This window comes from Sardina pilchardus, chromosome 8 (genome assembly GCF_963854185.1).
Source record: "Sardina pilchardus chromosome 8, fSarPil1.1, whole genome shotgun sequence".
Taxonomy (NCBI): Eukaryota; Metazoa; Chordata; class Actinopteri; order Clupeiformes; family Clupeidae; genus Sardina; species Sardina pilchardus.
Genome location: NC_085001.1, coordinates 5,965,320 through 5,988,944, shown reverse-complemented (window position 1 = coordinate 5,988,944; position 23,625 = coordinate 5,965,320). Strand labels below are relative to the sequence as shown.

Sequence of the window (23,625 nt, the reverse complement as noted above, 5' to 3'; positions counted from 1 at the left end):
TGTGTGTGTGTGTGTGTGTGTGTGTGTGTGTGTGTGTGTGTGTGTGTGTGTGTGTGTGTGTGTGTGTGTGTGTGTGTGGGGTAGGGGGCTATGTATGCTAGCATGCTTGTGGAAGCATGGATGTTTCTGTTGGAGGGCTGACTTGATTCAACTGACTGAATCTCTGCTCAGATGTGTTACAACTTCCTCCATGATGCGTCCTTTTCCGTGTTCCTCTCCTTGTGTGCGTCTGCCACGTAGCAACATTATGAGGTTAGCGTGTCCGTCTCCAGGCCTTGCTTTACTGACACACTCACGTGGTTGAAGCCCATTGTGCGATTACAGATCTCTCCTTCTCGCTCAGGCCAGCACTAGGCGGTTTTGGTTGACATGGTAACCATCCAGTCTGTCTTGACTTCTGCTCAGGCATGTGAGGTAACCCCCCCCCCCCCCCCAACAGTGCTTCGGGGACTTCTTGATGCTAGCGTTTACAATGGTTATGTGGGAGGATTTAGCAAGCTAAAAGTGAAGTATATGCCCACTGGAGGGCTGTCCAATATCCTCTCTTGGCACTAGTCTGTTTTTACAATCATCTATGGGAGGGTGTATAGCAAATGATATGGAGCAAAAGCGGTGTGTCTGCACTGGATGTGGTCTTGTTGTCCAGGGGGTCCTCTGAGGTCCTTAGCTTTTATATGTGCTTATTATTTGTGTATTCTGAGTGGTATTTTAGATGTGCATTTTGTGTGTGTGTGTGTGTGTGTGTGTAAAATGTTACCTCGCACACAACTCTCCAAACCCACTTAATGGTGCAGTTGTTGGGGCGAGAAGATTTGAAATCTGGGGGTGGGGGGTGGCAGAAATTGGTAGCTGAGATGCTACCCCACATAGAGAGGGCCTGCACAAGTACAAGATGACCTTTAAACAGAGACACCACCCCCACAACCCCACCTCACCCCTTCCCCCCCCCCACCTCCCCACAACTGGTTGGTGGATTACAGTAGTCATCTCCCAGCTTTGCTAGCCAGGCTTAGAAAGTCACGTACAGCAGTCATCCCCCTCTACACTCACCACCACCCCCACCACCACCTCCATCTAAACCCACACCACCCTGTGATGGAAGGGTGGCGAGTTGAGATAAGGTTAATTATCTTGTAGCGTTAGAACGGTGTCATTTTAGATAACTAGGGGTCTTTTCCCCACATGAGTCCTTTGCGTCACCTTGTAGTTGTGAGTAAGAAGCCGTGACTGGCATTGTAAAGAGGCTTTTCTTACACTATATGGCTCCTCCTTTGTTGTCGTCGTCGTCGTTGTTGCTGCTGCTACAGAGGCGGTGTGGGCAGCGTGTTGTAATCGTAGCAGGAGTTGCAACTCCCAAAACAATTAGCCTGCTCTTCTCCATCGGTGCTGTTGCCTTGGAAATGTTTGGCATGGTCGTTCTTGCTGGAAATAATGTTGTGGTGACTGTCGAATAAGAATACTTCAAGGCTGGTTGCAGGAGTTTTTTTTTTTTTTTTGAGGCGTCATACGAGATGCTGGGAGATTTGGGGCTTTTGGTCCTAATCCACCGAGTGTGTGTGAGTGTGTTCTGTCACTGCGAGACATTGACTGACCTCTGCGGCTCAACACGCACAACTTTTGAAGCCAACACTGGCTCTCTACTGAACTGTGTCTCACTCTCCCTCACACACACTCTCTCTCTCTCTCTCTCTCTCTCTCTTTCTCTCTCTCTTTCTCTCTCTCTGTCTCGCTCTCTCTCTGTGTCTCGCTCTCTCTCGCTCTCTCTCTCATGGAAAACCATGGAAATTTAGATTAAAGCCATGGAAAAACAACGGATAGTAGTAATAGGCGTAAACGCAAAAAGTAACATCCATTGAGAAAGAAATGGCCTAATCACTTTAGGAAACATGACATTTTTCTCTCTGGAAAAGGGCAAGCCCCCCTGCCATGGAGCACACTTTAGCAGAGAGCTCCCCTCTAGACGGGTTTCAGTTCAGAGTAAGTGGGCAAAAACAAGCCCCCCTTCCCGCCCTCCACCCTAGGCCCCGGATCCGGCCCGGCCGCGGCCCCCCTGCGTCAGTCAGCTCAGCTGCACTCTGGGTAATCGCATTCCAGCGCGGCCGGGCAGCAGCTTGCTCCGCATTCCACAACTCTGGAGGCTTTCCAAGGCAGAGAGCGGAGGCATTCCTGCCGGCCGGGGCCTTCAAAGCGGCGCAGCGACTTCAAAGGCGTCGCTCAGGCTAGGTGTTGATGACCACAATCCTCCTGGGTACGGATTTAGCCGCCTCCTGAACTTCAAGAGCGGCCGGTGGAGACGCAGCTATTCGGCTCCAGGTCGACTCGGCCAGCCCAACCCACTCCAGCCAACAGTCATGAGGATAAATCATCATGTCCTCTCTGTTTACTCTCTTTACTATCAAAAGGACCAGAGGCTTGCCAGTGTGCCACTGTCATGAAGTAGAGACTTTACTTGGTGACCCCCCCCCCCCCCCCCCCCCCCCCCCCAAGTCAAGTTCAAATTGATCTTGGATTCATTTTCAAGTGTGTTTGTATTCCAGCATACCAGAATATAGCCTTTTGAAAAGTAAATATGAAATAAGCTATGTTGTCTTTTTCTCAAGATAGTGATAACACAGCTATATACAGACTAATACACTATACTGTAGAACTAGTGTAACATTGTAAAAATGATCAAGATCATTTTGCCCGTGAGATTTGGACTTTAGACTAAAAAAGTGCTGTACAGTAATTTCCCGCATATAAGCCGCATTGTGTATAAGCCGCAGGACAGTGTTTTATTTAAGTTAAAAGAAACAAAACCATATTAACACCATATTAACTGCCCCCCTGTATAAACCTCATAGCGGACAACATTTTGCAAAATCAATGTATAAGCCGCGGCTAATAGTCGGGAAATTACGGTAGTACTTCCTGAACGTTCTAAAGACATCAGTACTTAACCACTGACTCCATCCTTGAAATAATACCAATAGTGTAATATCCCCTCCCACCACCTCCTCTAATATTAGACTAAATGTGTATCGTAGTTCCTCCGCTGCTCGTGTCCCCGGGCCGTGTAATGTGCCATTGATGGTGTCACCCTCCACTTGGAAGAGGCTAATAGAGTCGCCAGGACGCCCCTCCTGCTAGGCCTTCAAACTGTCAGCCGTGAAGGCACTGCCACTGCCACACGTATTTGAATATTTACATGATATTGAGTGTCCTCTCCTGACTGCGCCCCCCCGTCCAATGCTGAAATCGCGACACTTGTTTGCTTACGGCGTCGCCAAGGGGACAGCGTGCGGAGATGAGCTTGTGGGAGAGAGAGGAGAGGACGGACGGACGGGCGGAGGGAGGGAGGGAGACGGAGTTCTCTGGAGTTGGAGGGGGTTAGCCGAGACGCCTTGTCTTTATCCTTTCTGAGGGTTTGTTGATGGCTTCTTCTACGCACGACACACATGCCGTTTGTTTCGCACTCAAAGCTCCCTTCTAGGTCAGCATTTTGCACTGTTTTCTTTCAGCTGATGAATAGTGTGTGCAGAACAGAATGGGGGGGGAATGGACGCTGTCATCTCCCCCCGTTCCTCATCCTTGGTGTACACTTCTCTGTGCTAACTGACTTTTTATTTAATCTGTACAAGATTCTGGACAATCTCTGAAAGTGATTTAGACGTTGTCACAAGCAGAGGTGTTTGTTTTTCGGAGCGAGAGCGAGCCAACACTCTGGGCGTCTCTTGGCTTCATCACAGCACCGGGGTTTTTTTGCGACTGTAGTTCCATCGTTTTGTGTGTGTGTGTGTGTGTGTGTGTGTGATGGCGAACAAAAGGCGAGAGGAAGTCTTGCAAAAAAAAAAAAAAAAAGGGCCGAGGGATCCTTTCATGAGATAATATTACGGTGTCGGGGATGGGCCCCACCTGTGTGGCTGTCCTGTCCTGCGCGCTCCGCGGCTGTAACTCTATCGGGGCCGGCTCTCGCTCCCCCGCGCCTCAAGGCTGCCATCCCCCCCTTTGAAGTTATTTCCAGAGCTCGGGAGATGGAGGAGAGACCGAGGCCATCAGGTGACAGGCACCACCCTCAGTCTTTTTTATACTTACACGCTGTCTCACCAGTGGACTCTATCTCTCTTTTTCTCTCTCTTTCTCTTTCTCTCTCTTCTTTCTCTTTTCAACCTCTGTCCTCTCTTCTCTTGTCTTTGCTTACTAGTCGTCTCTCTCTTTCTGTGAGAAACGTGTGTGTGTGTATGTGTGTTTAAATAAATATATATAGATGTGTATGTTTGTGTGTTCTCTTTTTACCTTCTCTTCTGTCTTTTTCTTTCTTTCTTTCTTTCTTTCTTTCTGTCTTTTCTTTTTCTGTTTTCATGGCTCTGTCTTTCTTTGAATCTGAAGGGCCCATTGAGTAATGTTGTTTGTGTCTGTCTGTCTCGGCTTCTTGGCTGCTCCCTGGAAACGCAGTCACCGCTCTTTAACAAACCTTGTAATTTGAGGCGTTTTTAAATTCAAGGAAAAACTGGATCTGACTGATGGAGATTTGAGGATATTCAGGGACGACGGAGAGACATACCACCGGAACACGACAAACCCGAAGGGCAACAGAATCCGTCTCTCCGTCCCCTGAGGAAAGAACAAAACTGAAAAAAAAATAAAACTGTTCTGGGTACCCTCAGTCCAGACCGAGCTCGTCTGTGATGAGTACCCCCCCACCGGAATCCTGTGTGAGGATCAGTGGCCAGTCGGGCGGGCACGAGTTCAAACGAGCGACGGCGAAAAGGAAACTGGCACGGCCAACATGTGCAGTTGATCAAGTTCCCCCCACTATGTGTGGCCATGTTATTGCAAGCGATGAGGTATTCTTGGAAGTATGTAGCAGCTGAGGCGCGGGCGGTGGGGGGGCTGGGGTGGTGGGGGGTGGGATTGGTTGTAATCTAACGTCAAGCCCATGGTGGCTCAGGGGGCATCTACAGAGAAAGGGGTGAAGAGAGAGAGAGCGAAAGAGAGAGAGAGAGAGCGAGAAAACGAAAGAGGGAGTGAGGTGGAGTAAGGGTAAACGGACATGAACGGAGAGAGAAAACATTTCTCACTCCTTGAAAAAGACAACAATGCAGCTTGTTCCCTTCTAGAGGGCACCCCTTATGCCCATGCCAGGATGACTGCTCTCCTCTCTGCTAGAGGGCACCCCTTATGCCCATGCCAGGATGACTGCTCTCCTTTCTGTCGCTCAGATGAAAGGGGCTCCCATCAGGCCCTTGGGCCAGGGCTCTTCAGAGCACATAGGAAGTGACTGTTCTCAGGGGGGAGGAGTCACATGTTGAGTCATTTTGCCACAAAACTCTCTTTGGCCGCCTGAATGAGTTGAAATCTGTTTTACTTTGCTGCTTGAGGTTAGATCTAGCGTAGAGGGCTACTGGCATGCATGTCATGGATAAAATCTTGAAAAGGTTAGAAAAAGGCTCGATATAGTCAGGAGCATAGACTACATCTTTTAACAGGTTCATTTGTTCACAGAGCTTTGTTGGAGTTGGAGACACCCAAACCTGATCTCAGGATATCCTTATATGATTCAGTCTTGATTTTATAGTGTTGAATAGGGCTCCACAATTATTGCAATATGAACCAAGTCAATTACCTAATCGCAAAAGCTACAAATAACTGCACACCGTTCATTGTCTCAGTGTCACATTTAAGACTTCTATATTTGTGTCCTCCTCCTTGACTGTGCCACATCTGGTTGGTGGTTGTGATTTGCGGTATGATTTTTGAATGTGCAATGTCTGTCAGGAAAATTGCAATTTGATTATTTTCCTCAAATCGTGCAGCCTTAGTGTTGAAATTAAGTTCCTTTTAACTTTACTTTGACTTTGGTCACTTTTAAATACCAGTACTTGTGCAGCAATTTACTTTCAAAACGGATTCAAATGGCTGTTTGAATACTTTTGAGCTCAGTGTTGCTAACTGCAGAACTCTTGTGCACCTCACAGCACCTCACACTGACCTGCCTCTTGGTTAGAGATTCTGTGCCCTTAGACTTTTTAACCGCTATCCCCCCTTTGAGGGTTTATTTAATGTATTTCAACTCTTTGTATATCCTTACGGTAATGTAAACGGTTAAGGCTCATTGATTATACTTAGCCAGAAGGGTTTTTGCAGTGGGAATCACTGGACTCTGGGCTGCCCCCCTCCCCCCACACACACACACACACACACACACACACACACACACACACACACACACACACACACACACACACACACACACACACACACACACACACACACACACACACACACACACACACACACACACATACTCCAATAGGCCTGTGCAGACCGGAGTGCAAGTGAGCAACGGAGAATGACGGAGAGATAGAAATGAGTGAGAGAGACAGAGAGAAATGAAGGAGAGAGTGTGAGAAATGAGGGAGAGAAACGTGGGAGACAGTAAGAGATAGAGAGAGGGAGAGAGAGACAGAGAGAAATGAAGGAGAGAGTGTGAGAAATGAGGGAGAGAGAGACAGAGAAATGAGGAAGAGTGAGCATGAGGGAGAGACTGAGGGAAAACGAGAGAGAGAGAGAGAGAGAGAGAGAGGTAGAGCGAGTGAGTGGGGAGCGGGGGAGAGGTAGAGAGAGAGAGAGGTAGAGGGAGAGAGAGAGAGGTAGAGGGAGTGAGTGGGGAGCGGGGGCCTCTCCAGAGCAGCTGGGGTGGAAAAGCGCACAGCTCTCTCGCTTGTTTGAAAAGCTGTTCTGGGAGCGGCGGTGAGGGCCCGAGTTCTAAGTGGCCAAGGGCCCGAGGGGCTGGCCTGTGGCTTTGATCAGATATACCCCCTCCCCTCTCTCACACACACACACACACACACACACACACACAGAGCAGCAGAGCCTACCCCCTACCCCCCCCACTCGCCCCTTTCCAAACTCCCGAGCTTGTCTCTCCTGGCAGAGCGGTTTGTTATTCCAGGAAATCCTCCGTCGTTGCCTCGTTCGTTCAGTGGGTGGCTGACAGAGGCACTGGGTCGGGGACAAGGGCGAGTATTGGTGTGTGTGTGTGTGTGTGTGTGTGTGTGAGAGAGAGATGAGTATGGGTGTGCGCTGAATGCTGTGTGCCGATCACATTGCTGAGCGTCTGTGTGGGAAACCGGTACAAACCTGCGCCCACTGGGGAAATCTCCTGAAAGAGGGGGGGGCGAGAGCGCCACCACCTCCTCCACCGCAGCCAGCCAACTTTTTCACTCACTGATGGAGTCATCCTCCCTTTCTTTCTTCCCTTCCTCCTCCTCCTCCTCCTCCTCCTCCTCCTCCTCCTCCTCCTCCTCCTCCTCCTCCTCTTCTTCTTCCCTTGCTCTCTTTCGAAGGGTTTGAAAAGACCGGCAGAATTACTCGCAAAACACACCCTGTAGTTATGTTTCAGCGCTCTTTTGAGGTAAACTCTCTTTTTCAGGCTCAGAAGAAGGGGAAGAGAGAGAGAGTGAGAGAGAGGGGGAAAAAAGAAAACGTGCAGCTTTTCGGCCTGTTTATTATTTTTGGCAGTGGCCGATGGTGTCCCCAGACTCCCACGACTGCCTTTGATTGTTGTAACTGAAAGCGATACAGGCCTTGACCTAGATGCCATTCCGGTGGTAAAGGGTATCTCCTCTTGAGTGCTGGACACTGTTGGACCTCTGCCATCGACCAGCCACTGCCTCCCAACCCAAAGCTCACATCTTAACCCAAGTTTCATAAAAAATAAGAGTCCTGATTGAAGTTTGTCGCTTTGTACTGTACATTAGGGTGTGTTTGGATAATCTTTTTGTATGTCACATGATCACATCCTATGTCACGTCCAGTTGTTGCTTTTTTATTTCTTTTTTTATTGAATTGCAGTCAGCATGTCTTTGGTCTCTTCACATCACAAAGATGTCTTCCCCCACAAGTAGACGCTGCCTGCCGAGCATAATTCATGCCGAGGTTGAGCCTCTTTTTCTTGAAAGAAAAAAGTTGAAACGCGACGAAATCTGGGAACCTCGCTTTCTTTCTGGTCTCTTTTTTGGGGTTTTTTTTGGTCCTCCACCCAGCCGCGCTTTCTTTTGTGAGTGCAAATGATGTGGCGTCTCCTGCAGACGCTCTGTTGGAGAGGAGAGGAGAGGAGAGGAGAGGAGAGAGCTGAGCGGAGCCATGCTATGCTGCTGCCGCCACCACCGCACCGCGGTGCTGAACTGTGTAGATCTCTCCATCTCGCCGGGGCTTTTTGGCTCTCCTCATATGAAAGCACTTACTTTGCAAAAAGAGTCTGGATGCGGGTTTGACAGTACAGTGGGGTTTTTTTTTCTTCCTTCTTCTTGAGTTGAAGGGAGAAGGAAGTGAGCGCGAGCAGGAGGCAGTAGGCAGAGATGCATGGGAGAGGGAACGCTTTCAAGAGTTCTGAGGAAAGGAAGCAGCAGCATCAGCAGCAGCAGCAGCAGCAGCAGCTATCACACTCTCGCCTCCCTCTCTCTCTCCAGTGCACCTCCTCCCACACCCCATGACTCCTCCCAGGGGAGGACGCCGCACGGCATTATGGGAGAGGGACGGATACCGCGGAGAGTGATGTCAACATTTGGGGTGGGGAACGGGTTTGGCCCGGCCGGGCTGGGGTATCTCCTGAAGAGTGGATTTGGGTTGGGGCTGGTGACCAAGGGTGTTTTGGGTTTGGGGGGGGGGCGAGGAGGCAATGAGTGTGTGTGTGTGTGTGTGTGAGGGGGGTTAGGGTGGAAAGGGGGGTGTGTAGGCAGAGGCAGCAGGGGGTGTTGAAGTAGTTGTTGTTGGTGGATGATCAAAGGCCCAGTGAATTGAGTCACTGACAAAGAGGAATGGTCGCGCTGCTGTGACTTGAATTTTGATTTTTCTTTTTTTTTTTTCAAGAGAGAGCGAGAGAGAGAAAGAGGCCCGTAGATGTGAGACTTGTTTTTGATCCCATTACAGACCCAAATCAGGTCAGTCCTTTTTGGCTGTCCATTGAGGAGGGGTGAACGTTTTTCAGAAGAAGACTGGTAATGGGGGCTTGGGGGGGCTGTACCCCTTTTAGTTTTCACATTCACCAGGCTACTGATTCTAGATGGAGCAAACTATCGCAAATCGCAAAATAAACTGCAATGCTATTTCCTCAAAGCAGTTTTTCCCCCCTTTCTCTCTCTCTCTACTCCATGTCTTCATGGCGCTGTTCTTCTGGGAGAAAACGGCTGATAAGAATCGCTGGGCTGCTCCTAAGAGAGAGCAGCTGTCAGGTAGGCCACCAGGGCCTCTGCCTCCTGGGCCACAGCTGCTTATGAAACGGATCCGCCAGATCCTCCTCTCCAGCGCAGGCAGCGTCGCTACGCCAGGCGTGCGTTCAAATGCGCCAAGCCGAGGCGAACATTCGAGGCGAACATGTGTGTGTGCGAACATGTTCTCATTAAACTTTTTTTTTTTCCGGAGAACTGTTTGTTTGCTCGGATCATTTTTGCATTGTTGTGGTGGGAATATGTTGTTGTGTTGTGCAAATATTCTCAGTGACCTCGAACTGTTTTGAATTTCTACTTTGGAAGCGCATCTAAGCTGCATCTGGCTGCCACTCTTGTGCTCGTCATCCCATCCCATCTCCCATGATGCACCAGGCCCTGATCATGGGCATGAGCTCAGATCCTCCCCCATGATGCACCAGGCCCTGATCATGAGCTCGAGCTCAGATCCTCCCCCATGATGCACCAGGCCCTGATCATGAGCTCGAGCTCAGATCCTCCCCCATGATGCACCAGGCCCTGATCATGGACATGAGCTCAGATTCTCCCCCATGGCCGGTGGTGTAGTCTACTACGTGATCTGCAGGACTACACAGTACCCACTTACAAAGCATCACCATCTCCATATACCCACTTAAAATAGGCAAGGATACATACAGTACTATCATTTGGGGTTGATCTCAGTATACCCACTACAGCTAACTACTACTGTACATCACAGCATAGCCACTGCAGCTAACTATTACTGTGCATCATAGCATAGCCATCACAGCTAACTATTACTGTACATCACATAGCCATCACAGCTAACTATTACTGTACATCACATAGCCATCACAGCTAACTACTACTGTACATCACAGCATAACCATCACAGCTAACTATTACTGTACATCACAGCATAGCCATCACAGCTAACTAGACTCTCTGGCCTGCAGCAGTGGTCATGTCCACTGCAGGAAGCTCAGGCAGAGGTGGCTGAGAAGGGATCGGGTGGTGGTGGTGGTGGTGGTGGTGGTGATGTTTGGGTAGGTGTGGCCATCTGATTGGCAGGTGGAGCCCAGATCCTCCAGTGTGATTTCTTTGGCCGCCTGTAAGGGGATACCCATGTGAAAGACTCCCTCACCTGCCCGCCCCCCCTGGGGGCTCGTCAGCTCACAGAGCAGGAAGGCCCAGGCGGGCGACGTCCGGGACACCTCTAGCGGGGGCAGCAGAGGGACTGGACAGGGGAGACCGGGGCAAGGTAGAAGAGCCAAAGTGTGGGATAAGGGATGGCTGGTCAAATCAGCATGACCTTCACTATTGGACGGTAGCAACTAAATCCTGTGATTTGCATTTTTATTTGAAAATGTTATTTAAATGTACACTATACAAGATTTTATTACCCTGGTCCCTAATACATCCTCTACGAAGCCAGTGGGATGGTAAACAAACTTGTAATAGGCAAATCGGTCACCTAGCATAGCTATAGAGCATAGACATAGCGAGTCGCTAACTTCAAGAATTGCTGACCCAGATACAGTACATCTCGAGAGAATCGTGAAACATTACCTTGTCAGTAGATTCGTTGTTCACCTCCACAACAAAATAATTTTCATTGCGTGTACATGTTTCATGAGAAGCAAGCGTTTTACAACGGCAAAATGAAATATACATAATTATACCGCGACTTTAGCGGGAGCTCTAGAGTCTGAAACTGCATAAGATGCCTGTAACTAAATAATTCTGCCATATTAATTCTAGCTGAGGTGGGACTTAGTGTACTTTTCAATAAAATACAAAGCAATGTTGTAATGTCCATCAGCAAACGGCCAAAATGCTTGAAAATATTGGCAAATATCCAGTACATTGTCTATCCATAGTTTGGGGATGGATTACAGGATGGCTGTGCTGTGCTGTGCTGTGCTGTGCTGTGCTGTGCTGTGCTGTGCTGTGCTGTGCTGTGCTGTGCTGTGCTGTGCTGTGCTGTGCTAGGATGGTCCACTCTACTCTAAGCAGTGCCCTGTCCCAGGAGTGGAGTAGAGGGGGCTAGAGAGGTGTGTGTGTGTGTGTGTGTGTGTGTGTGTGTGTGTGTGTGTGTGTGTGTGTGTGTGTGTGTGTGTGTGTGTGTGTGTGTGTGTGTGTGTGTGTGTGTGTGTGTGTGTGTGTGTGTGTGTGTGTGTGTGTGTGTGTGTGTGTGTGTGTGTGTGTGTGTGTGTGTGTGTGTGTGTGTGTGTGTGTGTGTGTGTGTGTGTGTGTGTGTGTGTGTGGATATTATGATGTAATGACTGTATGTCTATATGTGTCGAATGACTCGGTATATGTGTGAATGACTCGGTGTATGTGTAATAACTGTGTGTGTGTGTGTGCGTACACAGAATGTCATCTATTTTATACAAACTAGGCTATTTGAAGGTACACTGTCCACTCATCAGCACATAAGCACTGTCTTGGTTTAATACTTTTACGACCTTTGGCATCGGGACTCCCCTCTCCTAAAGAGCACTGCAGAGCTCTTATTTTTAGTCGAACAAAAACAGAGTGATTAACCCCAAGAAAGAGAAGCCATCTTGTTAGCGGCGCCGCCTGCTACTAGTCTTTTAACAGCATTAATGACTGAAATAGCAGTCGGCCCGCAAAGTGGCTGTGGAGTCACCCGCACACAAAGGCGGCCATTGGGGAGGACTAGGACTGGGGAGCCTGTTATTAGACCCTCTTACAGCAGGAGGCAGACACGGCAATAAATCACCTCACTTCTCCGCTTCTTCTCCAACCAAAACAAAAGTGGCAGCAGGCTCCAGTGCGATGCTCCTCCGTGCACATTTGCGCATGCCGAATTACTGCGAAGCATGCAAAACGGAAAACTCTCCACATACACGTTAATTCTCATCACATGCGGCATGTGTGGTACACAGATGTGGGAGCGTGCCACACCACAGCCTTTACTGTGTTGAATGTGTTTGCATTAGCTGGGTTCTGGATAACCTGGCCCAGTGTTTCCCAACGTGTGGGCCATCAAGGTATTGCAGGTGATCTATGTTATAGAGAAAGACAATAATTGTATGATAACACAATTCAAGTCAAGTCAAGTTTATTAATATAGCGCATTTCATACGCAGAGGTCATTCAATGTGCTTTACATAATCAAAACAAACCCGTAATATCAGATAAAAACATAGATGGGCAAAGAGTAATTAAAAAACATCATTTTAAAACATATAAAAGGGAAGCATAAATCAAGGTCAAATCATTTAAAAATAAAGAGTAATTAGCAGGAAGCCATAAAAGATTTGCTGATTTTAAACTTATCCTGACTTACACATTTATAGGTGTGTGTAGCATCTTGATGCCCCTTTTTGCCCCCACAGCACCCCTTAACTGGCCGCTTGGTCCTGTTTGGGTGTAATTTGCCCGTTTAGTTTGTGTCCGTGTTCATGCCGCTGGAAGACTGGGTAAAGCTGCCCGACGTCATTTGTGACGCCTCTTCTTAGGGATGGGTTCAGGGGGTTCATGGGGTCACTCGTGTGTGTGTGTGTGTGTGTGTGTGTGTGTGTGTGTGTGTGTGTGTGTGTGTGTGTGTGTGTGTGTGTGTGTGTGTGTGTGTGTGTGTGTGTGTGTGTGTGTGTAAGATAGAGAGGGTATCTCAGGTCATCCGTACCCTGAGGCCATAGGAGCAGAGTGACACCACAAAGCTGGTTTATTGAGAGGGAGGGTGCTGTGTGTGTGTGTGTGTGTCTTTATTGAGAGGAAAGGGGGTTTGTGTGGCCGCTTGGCTAATGGGATAAATGCCAAAAGGTCAATTTGGCAACTTTTAAATGCAAATGGACCCCAGAGTATGGTGTGTGTGTGTGTGTGTGCGTGTGTGTGGATAGACTCAGGAGAGGCTAAGAAGCTCTCTTTAATCTCCCTTTAGAACACCAGATTCAATTTGAGCCATCACAGGTGCAACTTCAGCCCAGTCTCATGCCCAACAGCCAAAGCCGTCCGACTCTTCCCTTTTTAACATGTTTATTCCTGAGGAAACAGAGGTCGTTTGTTTGGGCATAAGGCCGTCTAAATGTACTGCTGGATAGTTTTTTCCGTCTTTGTGTGTGTGTGTGTGTGTGTGTGTGTGTTTTAACGAGAAAACTACTCTGTGAAGAATCACTACTTTTGGACGTTGACATGAAACCTGCATACATTGGGTAATGTAGATTCCACTAATAAATGCGATCAAACAAAAAATAAAAAAGACCAACTCCGCTGCACCACACCAAACCTGTCGTCCGCGACCAAATAAAACCACCTCACAGTGACGAGAGGGCCTGAAGTGTCCTTAATTTAGGCCACAACATGAATAGCATTAAGGCTAAGGAAAGAAAGACAAAAAAGTAGTCCAAATGAGTATTTGTATTAGGTGTAATTATAGGCCTCCCACCTCTACACCATGAGTCAGTGTGTGTCATGTCTCTCGTGTCTACCCACCTCGTGGATAATCGACTCCGCAGACACACTCTGGGCTTCCCTCCCAGCTTGCTGCATTGCAACAGCCTATACGCTTAGCCTACATAGCCTACATAGTGTAGGCTTTTGCTCCCAGTTTGTGTTCACCCTTTTCTCAAATGGAAAACTTTGTGGGAATTGTTACCGTAAGACAGAAAAATGCAGGACACATTTGGCTTTCTTTTATATGCTCTCTTGCTATGAACTGTGTATTGCTGTTGTATCCTCCGACATGTTGCATTTGTCATTTGTATTTCTAAGCATCAGGGTTGGTTGTTGATTTGCCACTGTGGGATGTCCCCAAGCAATTGCACAAGGAATTGATGTTCCGATGTAGAACTGAATAAGACCACCTAGCATCCAAATGGTTTATTTATCCATTTTATTTGTCATCAAAGATGTCATTGGTTGTGTGCTTTTATATTTGTTTGCAGAGATGTGATTGGTTGTGTGCTTTATTTGTTTGCAGAGATGTCATTGGTTGTGTGCTTTATTTGTCATCAAAGATGTGATTGGTTGTGTGCTTTATTTGTTTGCAGAGATGTGATTGGTTGTGTGCTTTATTTGTTTCCAGAGATGTGATTGGTTTTGTGCTTTGTCCTCAGAGATGTGATTGGTTGTGTGTGCTTGTTTACTTTACAGATGCATCCTCTGGGGCTGTGCAACAACAACGACGAGGAGGACCTGTACGAGTATGGCTGGGTGGGCGTGGTCAAACTCGAGCAGCCCGAGCTGGACCCTAGTTGCCTGACGGTCCTGGGGAAGGTGAGTCACATGACCTCGATCACATGACTGAACTCGCGTGGCTCCGCACCTTGTCCAGCACCCCCTAGTCCACTCTGTGGTCTGTACGGGTGATGGCACGGTGATCAAGCTGGACTGTTTTGTCCATGGTGAAGCGTTATTGTGACGGTCACTGCAGGCCAGGGATGACTTTCCAGAGAGAGTCATTGGACAGCCGGAGACTTTGTCTGTCAGCACTCGCTATCTCTTATTTATCAGCTATATTTTTTGGATGCGTAGTTCTCCTCCTGTGTGGTGGCTGTGTACCAATGATGTTGTGTTTTAGGGTTTGAGTTGCTGTGGGTAGCGAAATGAACCGCTGTCTGTGTCTGTCATGTGATATGTCAGGTGTGCTGTTAGTGTGATATGTCAGGTGTGCTGTTAGTGTGATATGTCAGGTGTGCTGTTAGTGTGATATGTCAGGTGTGCTGTTAGTGTGATATGTCAGGTGTGCTGTTAGTGTGATATGTCAGGTGTGCTGTTATTGTGATATGTCAGGTGTGCTGTTAGTGTGATATGTCAGGTGTGCTGTTAGTGTGATATGTCAGGTGTGCTGTTAGTGGGATATGTCAGGTGTGCTGTTGGTGTGATATGTCAGGTGTGCTGTTGGTGTGATATGTCAGGTGTGCTGTTAGTGTGATATGTCAGGTGTGCTGTTAGATGTCAGGTGTGCTGTTGTGATATGTCAGGTGTGCTGTTAGTGTGATATGTCAGGTGTGCTGTCAGTGTGATATGTCAGGTGTGCTGTTAGTGTGATATGTCAGGTGTGCTGTTGGTGTGATATGTCAGGTGTGCTGTTAGTGGTCAGGTGTGCTGTTAGTGTGATATGTCAGGTGTGCTGTTAGATGTCAGGTGTGCTGTTAGTGTGATATGTCAGGTGTGCTGTTAGTGTGATATGTCAGGTGTGCTGTTAGTGTGATATGTCAGGTGTGCTGTTAGTGTGATATGTCAGGTGTGCTGTTAGATGTCAGGTGTGCTGTTAGTGTGATATGTCAGGTGTGCTGTTAGTGTGATATGTCAGGTGTGCTGTTGGTGTGATATGTCAGGTGTGCTGTTAGTGGTCAGGTGTGCTGTTAGTGTGATATGTCAGGTGTGCTGTTAGATGTCAGGTGTGCTGTTAGTGTGATATGTCAGGTGTGCTGTTAGTGTGATATGTCAGGTGTGCTGTTAGTGTGATATGTCAGGTGTGCTGTTAGTGTGATATGTCAGGTGTGCTGTTAGTGTGATATGTCAGGCGTGCTGTTAGTGTGATATGTCAGGTGTGCTGTTAGTGTGATATGTCAGGTGTGCTGTTAGTGTGATATGTCAGGTGTGCTGTTAGTGGTCAGGTGTGCTGTTAGTGTGATATGTCAGGTGTGCTGTTAGTGTGATATGTCAGGTGTGCTGTTAGTGTGATATCTCAGGTGTGCTGTTAGTGGTAGTATGTCAGGTGTGCTGTTAGTGTGATATGTCAGGTGTGCTGTTAGTGGGATATGTTAGTGTGATATGTCAGGCGTGCTGCTAGATGTCAGGTGTGCTGTTGGTGTGATATGTCAGGTGTGCTGTTGGTGTGATATGTCAGGTGTGCTGTTAGTGTGATATGTCAGGTGTGCTGTTAGTGTGATATGTCAGGTGTGCTGTTAGATGTCAGGTGTGCTGTTAGTGTGATATGTCAGGTGTGCTGTTGGTGTGATATGTCAGGTGTGCTGTTAGTGTGATATGTCAGGTGTGCTGTAAGTGTGATATGTCAGGTGTGCTGTTGTGATATGTCAGGTGTGCTGTTAGTGTGATATGTCAGGTGTGCTGTTAGTGTGATATGTCAGGTGTGCTGTTAGTGTGATATGTCAGGTGTGCTGTTAGATGTCAGGTGTGCTGTTAGTGTGATATGTCAGGTGTGCTGTTAGATGTCAGGTGTGCTGTTAGTGTGATATGTCAGGTGTGCTGTTAGTGTGATATGTCAGGTGTGCTGTTAGATGTCAGGTGTGCTGTTGTGATATGTCAGGTGTGCTGTTAGTGTGATATGTCAGGTGTGCTGTTAGTGTGATATCTCAGGTGTGCTGTTAGTGGTAGTATGTCAGGTGTGCTGTTAGTGTGATATGTCAGGTGTGCTGTTAGTGGGATATGTTAGTGTGATATGTCAGGCGTGCTGCTAGATGTCAGGTGTGCTGTTGGTGTGATATGTCAGGTGTGCTGTTGGTGTGATATGTCAGGTGTGCTGTTAGTGTGATATGTCAGGTGTGCTGTTAGTGTGATATGTCAGGTGTGCTGTTAGATGTCAGGTGTGCTGTTAGTGTGATATGTCAGGTGTGCTGTTGGTGTGATATGTCAGGTGTGCTGTTAGTGTGATATGTCAGGTGTGCTGTAAGTGTGATATGTCAGGTGTGCTGTTGTGATATGTCAGGTGTGCTGTTAGTGTGATATGTCAGGTGTGCTGTTAGTGTGATATGTCAGGTGTGCTGTTAGTGTGATATGTCAGGTGTGCTGTTAGATGTCAGGTGTGCTGTTAGTGTGATATGTCAGGTGTGCTGTTAGTGTGATATGTCAGGTGTGCTGTTAGATGTCAGGTGTGCTGTTAGTGTGATATGTCAGGTGTGCTGTTAGTGTGATATGTCAGGTGTGCTGTTAGATGTCAGGTGTGCTGTTGTGATATGTCAGGTGTGCTGTTAGTGTGATATGTCAGGTGTGCTGTTAGTGTGATATCTCAGGTGTGCTGTTAGTGGTAGTATGTCAGGTGTGCTGTTAGTGTGATATGTCAGGTGTGCTGTTAGTGGGATATGTTAGTGTGATATGTCAGGCGTGCTGCTAGATGTCAGGTGTGCTGTTGGTGTGATATGTCAGGTGTGCTGTTGGTGTGATATGTCAGGTGTGCTGTTAGTGTGATATGTCAGGTGTGCTGTTAGTGTGATATGTCAGGTGTGCTGTTGGTGTGATATGTCAGGTGTGCTGTTGGTGTGATATGTCAGGTGTGCTGTTAGTGTGATATGTCAGGTGTGCTGTTGGTGTGATATGTCAGGTGTGCTGTTAGTGTGATATGTCAGGTGTGCTGTTGGTGTGATATGTCAGGTGTGCTGTTGGTGTGATATGTCAGGTGTGCTGTTGGTGTGATATGTCAGGTGTGCTGTTAGTGTGATATGTCAGGTGTGCTGTTGGTGTGATATGTCAGGTGTGCTGTTGGTGTGATATGTCAGGTGTGCTGTTAGTGTGATATGTCAGGTGTGCTGTTAGTGTGATATGTCAGGTGTGCTGTTAGATGTCAGGTGTGCTGTTAGTGTGATATGTCAGGTGTGCTGTTGTGATATGTCAGGTGTGCTGTTAGTGTGATATGTCAGGTGTGCTGTTAGTGTGATATGTCAGGTGTGCTGTTAGTGTGATATGTCAGGTGTGCTGTTAGTGTGATATGTCAGGCGTGCTGTTAGATGTCAGGTGTGCTGTTAGTGTGATATGTCAGGTGTGCTGTTAGATGTCAGGTGTGCTGTTAGTGTGATATGTCAGGTGTGCTGTTAGATGTCAGGTGTGCTGTTAGTGGTAGTATGTCAGGTGTGCTGTTAGTGGAAGTATGTAGCGGCGATAAAGATTCACAGCCTCTTTCATTTGTCCCTCCTCATCAGTTCAGTTCCTTCCTCTCGAGGAATGGTAGGGTTCATTTGAGCAATGCCAGTGTTACTTTGCAGCGAGGAACGTTGTTTATATTTACTGTGTGTGTGTGTGTGTGTGTGTGTGTGTGTGTGTGTGTGTGTGTGAAGACGGCACTGATTGAAGAGCCATTTGTCCTAGTTTTGTCCTCTCTGTAATCTCATTCCTCTGTTATGCTCTCCCTCCCTCCCTCCCTCCCTCCCTTCCTCCTTTCCCCCCTTCCTTCCTTCCTCTCTCTCTCTATCCCTCTCTCTCTCTCTCTATCCCTCTCTCTCGTGGCTTTGGGAGTCTTTGAAAATGATCTAGTTAACAGTGTCAGATGCCTCATTATGAGGGGGCTTCCTGGTTTTAGACGCAGAGCTATAATGAGAGAGAGAGGAAGCATTGTGGCATCTTGGAGACCTTGTCGCGGATGGGACCAGCTGGGGGCGCTTTCCCACACACACACACACACACACACACACACACACACACACACACACACACACACACATATGTATGCACACATAGGCACACCCCTAAACACTGTACACGCACACATATAAACATACACATGTACACAAACCTAGTTTTGCACATGTCCGCCAAGTTCCCTGTGTGTTTGTGCCAGGTTTTCTTGCGAACGTTTAGCTCTGAACTTCAGCTTGCACATTCTTCCCATCTCCCTCCCTCCCTCCCTCCCTCTCTCTCTCTCTCTCTCTCTCTCCTCCTTTTCTCTCCATTCATTCTTTTTCTCTTTTGTTTCATGCATTTTTTTCCCTACCTTTCTGCCCGCGCGCGCCGTCTCATATTTTCCGTCTGCGTGAAAAGAGAAGCAAGAGAAGCATGGCAGGCTAGTGTTCCGGAGCATTCCGCCGCCACTGGGCCACACAACAAAGCCGCCGCACAGCAGCACAATGGCCTAGGTGCGCTGTGTGTGTGTGTGTGTGTGTGTGCGTGTGTGTGTGTGTGTGCGTGTGTGTGTGTGTGTGTGTGTGTGTGTGTGTGCGTGTGTGCGTGTGTGCGTGTGTGCGTGTGCGTGCGTGCGTGTGCGCGTGCGCGTGCGCGTGCGCGTGCGCGTGTGTGTGTGCGTGTCGTTCTCTGTATCCTTCTCTGTCTGTGTAAATGTATGTGACAAAGTGTGTGTGTGTGTGTGTCCGTGTCCTGTGTTTGTTTGAGTGTGTGTGTGTGTGTTGTCAAAGATCATACGGGTCATTCTAATTCCTGGCGTGGGCAGGCTTGACAGCGGGCCGGGCGCTGTGCTGAAACGTATATGTACACAGTTTGTTCCTCAGCTGGCCGGGCGCTGTGCTGAAACGTATATGTACACAGTTTGTTCCTCAGCTTCCCGTGCCTCGAGGCTTTGAGCTCCCCAGGCTCCTGCACTGCCCCCTCAGGCCTGCCGCTGCTGCTGCAGCTCCTGGACTCTCACGCTCTCACACAGGTGGACATAGTGGGAGACTAGGGGCCAGATCAGGGCCAGATCAGGGCCAGATCAGGGCCTAAGCAATTGCATTGACTGCAGTTACAGCCGGGCTGCACTGGGTGCACATTCACAATTGAAGTGCTACGTTCACAGAGTGTTAAAACAACATTTTTCGAATGTATGCTATGCTATCACATCTGGGGTGGCCCGTTCCAATGATTGCAGTGGAAGCCAATTGTTGCAGCATACGCGCCGTGAACGCAACGCTTCACTTACATGTCTGGTGTACCCTGCCTGTGTGGAAAAACACGCTATTATATGGCGGATCAACTTCCCGAGACAGCTAAAGTTGTACATATAACGTTAAATGTCATTTCTCTTGTTTTTCTTTTATAGATTTGTAGATAGTAGCGAGAATAAATAGAGAATAAATAGAGAAATATAGCCGCAAGCGGCGATGGCGGGCCCGAGCACCTGCGGTGCGGAGACCTGTGACATTTCGGAATCTAACAAAGCAACATGTGCGTGTTGGTGGGCATGTGCATGAGCAACACACATGCCCACCAAATTTGGTAAATTTTCCTGAATGTATGTGTCAACCACAACAGACAACACGCTAGGTGGCGCTATAGAGTCCCTAAGCCACACCCCAGGCCAGAGCTCTATCTCTGACTATCGATAGTAATAACACACAAGCCCACCAAATTTGGTTCATTTTTGTGAATGTTTGTGTCAACCACAACAAACAACGCTCTAGGTGGCGCTTTAGAGTTCCTAAGCCACACCCTAGGCCAGAGCTCTGTCTCTGACTAGCAATAGGAATAACACACAAGCCCACCAAATTTGGTTCATTTTCGTGAATGTATGTGTCAACCAGAACAGACAACGCACTAGGTGGCGCTATAGAGTCCCTACGCCACACCCTAGGCCAAAGCTCTGTCTCTGACTAGCCATAGCAATAACACACAAGTCCACCAAATTTGGTTCATTTTCGTGAATGTTTGTGTCAACCACAACAGATAACATGCTGCTAGGTGGCGCTGTAGAGTCCCGAAGCCACACCCTTGGCCAGAGCTCTGTCTCTGACTAGCCATAGCAATAACACACATGCCCACCAAATTTGGTCAATTTTCCTGAATGTATGTGTCAACCACAACAGACAACACACTAGGTGGCGCTATAGAGTCCCTAAGCCACACCCTAGGCCAGAACTCTAAATCTGACTATGGATAGTAATAACGCACAAGCCCACCAAATTTGGTTCATTTTCGTGAATGTGTGTGTCAACCACAATAGACAATGCGCTAGGTGGCGCTATAGAGTCCTTAAGCCACACCCTAGGCCAGAGCCCTGTCTCTGACTAGCCAAAGCAATAACACACAAGTCCACCAAATTTGGTTCATTTTCGTGAATGTTTGTGTCAACCACAACATATAACATGCTGCTAGGTGGCGCTGTAGAGTCCCGAAGCCACACCCTTGGCCAGAGCTCTGTCTCTGACTAGCCATAGCAATAACACACAAGTCCACCAAATTTGGTTCATTTTCGTTAATGTATGTGTCAACCACAACAGACAATGCACTGCTAGGTGGCGCTATAGAGTCCCTAAGCCACACCTTAGGCCAGCGCTCTGTCTCTGAGTAGCAGTAGCAATTCCACATGTAGCTGCCAAATTACATCCAAATTAGTCACTGTTTTCTGCCTATAACATCAACTTCCTGTTTCTTTAATAATACGCCATAATTCAAACCTTCGCCATTTCAATATACTTTTGAAATTCAAAAATCTGGTCGCAATTTCTCTTAAGCAACCCCTCAAGATCATTTTACTGCTGAAATGACATGATTTCGATAAACCGTCTAGGAGAAGTGTTTCAAAATACATGACGTGCAAAAATCATAATCATAATCATAACTCAAATTCTTCTAAGATTCACTGTGTAGTTTCAATGTAAAAGTTGTTCAGATTAATACAACACATATGCCCACCAAATTTGGTTCATTTTCGTGCATTTATGTGTCAACCACAAAAGACACCGTGCTAGGTGGCGCTATAGAGTCCCTGAGCCACACCCTTGGCCAGAGCTCTGTCTCTGAGTAGCGTTACCAATTCCACATCTAACTGCCAAATTTCAAGAGTTTTAGAGCATGCCAAGTTGGTGAAAAAAGGCCAAACATGACCTGTAAGAGGAATCCACAGACATAATAATAATAATAATCTGAGCAGAAGCAATAGGGCCTTGCACCTACGGTGCAGCCACTTTCAGTGGCCGCACCTCGGTGCTCGGGCCCTAATAAATAGACAATGCTGCACTATCTAATAACAATGTGCATCAGTCATCAAAGGACAGCTCATAGTTTATGGTTGCACCTGCACGCATTTACTTCCTGATCCTGGTCCTGATAATGTGTGTGGTGAGGATGCGGTGTGTGTGAACGAGAGAGAAAGAGCGAGAACACTGGACACAAGATAAGGTACCATAGAGGTGACACAGGAGAGCCGTATATGACTCTGTGAGAGTCGTATATAACCCTGTGAGAGCTGTACAGTATATGACTGTAGATGACTGTGAGAGCCATACAGTATATGACCGTAGGTGTTAGACGCTGTTTAGGATGTTGGAAAATGTACCTTTTCATCTTGATCAAAACCCCACAGAAAAGCTTAAAAAAAAAAAAGGTTGGATTGTTTAAGAAAAAGTAAATGTGTTACGGATGTTATTTAGCTTGAACATGACCTACAAGCTTATAAATAATATAATATAAGTAAGGGATAATGTATAGAACGCCGACAGGGCGAACAGGACCCCGACGCGAAGCGGATGCAAAAGTAACTGACCGCAGAACGTTGGGGAGGCCCATTCAAAGTGAATGGGAGCTCCCTCAACATTCTAGAGAGCCGTATAATAATATCCTATAATAATGATGGTATGATGCTGACATTAGGATATTTTCCTTGTTTGCCTTTTATGAAATGGATCTCCAGTGCAGTGGGGTGGGGTGGGGTGGAGTGGGGTGGGGTGGGGTGGGGTGGGGTAGGGTGGGCTGGGGTGGGCAAGGATGGGGTGGGGTGGGGTGGGCAAGGATGGGGTGGGGTGGGGTGGGGTGGGGGGTGGGGTGGGGTGGGGTGAGGTGGGCTGGGGTGGGGTGGGGTGGGGTGGGGGTGGGAGGTCAGGCTAGTCGCTCGCCCAACTGGAACATGAAATGATGGCATGGCTTCCTTTGTCGCTGTGCCAGCGTGATATCTGCTCTTTCAAGTGGTGCGCCGGCACTCCCCTCGGACCCCGCGGAATGGGGAGGGGGGGCAGGGGGGGGGGGGCAGAGGGCACGGCCCTTTCATCTCAGGCGGCCCCACAGAGTCTCTCGCATTACATCAGCCCCGAGTGGAGAGGGAGGGGAGAGTGTGTGTGTGTGTGTGTGTGTCAGAGAGTATTAGTGTGTGTGTTAGTTTGTGAAAGTGAATATGTGTGTGTGTGTTTAAGTGCAAGAATGTGTGTCTATTACTCCTATCTGTCTGTGTGTGTGTGTCTGTATTAAGTGTAACTGTTTGTGTGTGTGTGTGTGTGAGTAAGGATATGGGCACAGCCCATCTGCCCCCCCCCCCCCACCTGGTGGCAGAGTGGGCACAGCCCCTCTTTGGCCCGTCCAGCTCAGCTCTGGGCTGGCACAGATTGGTGTGCCGCTTGCTGGCATGAGCCCGGATTGGCTCACTCGTCTGCGGGGTGTGTGTGTGTGTGTGTGTGTGTGTGGGGGGGGGGGGGGGGGGGGGGGGGGGGGGGGGTTCTGGGCTGGAGTGGGTAGTGCACCCCTACTGTGTGAGTGTGAGGTGTGGGAAGTGTGTTAGGCAGACGCTGCCTTTATATCACAGCCCTCACATCTTTTTTGTGTGTGTGTGTGTGTGTGTGTGGTGTGGTGTTGTGTGTGTGTTGTGTGTGTGTGTGTGTGTGTGTGTGTGTGTGTGTGTGTGTGTGTGTGTGTTGTGTGTGTGTTGTGTGTGTGTGTGTGTGTGTGTGTGTGTGTGTGTGTGTGTGGTGTGTGTGTGTGTGTGTGTGAGTGTGTGTGTGTGTGTGTGTGTAGTGTGTGTGTGTGTGTGTGTGTGTGTGTGTGTGTGTGTCCAGGATCGGTCTCGTCAGATGTGCGCAGGCTTCTGCCTTTT

General features: G+C 48.2%; 1 protein-coding gene across 1 annotated transcript in view; it reads left to right on the top strand.

The window, feature by feature from the left end:
* znrf3 (zinc and ring finger 3) overlaps positions 1-23,625 on the top strand; it is a 76,154-nt gene that overhangs the window by 27,468 nt on the left and 25,061 nt on the right. Inside the window, exon 2 of the mRNA XM_062542488.1 lies at positions 14,313-14,435. Coding sequence (XP_062398472.1) covers positions 14,313-14,435 — 123 coding nt within the window. The remainder of the gene's footprint in view (positions 1-14,312; positions 14,436-23,625) is intronic.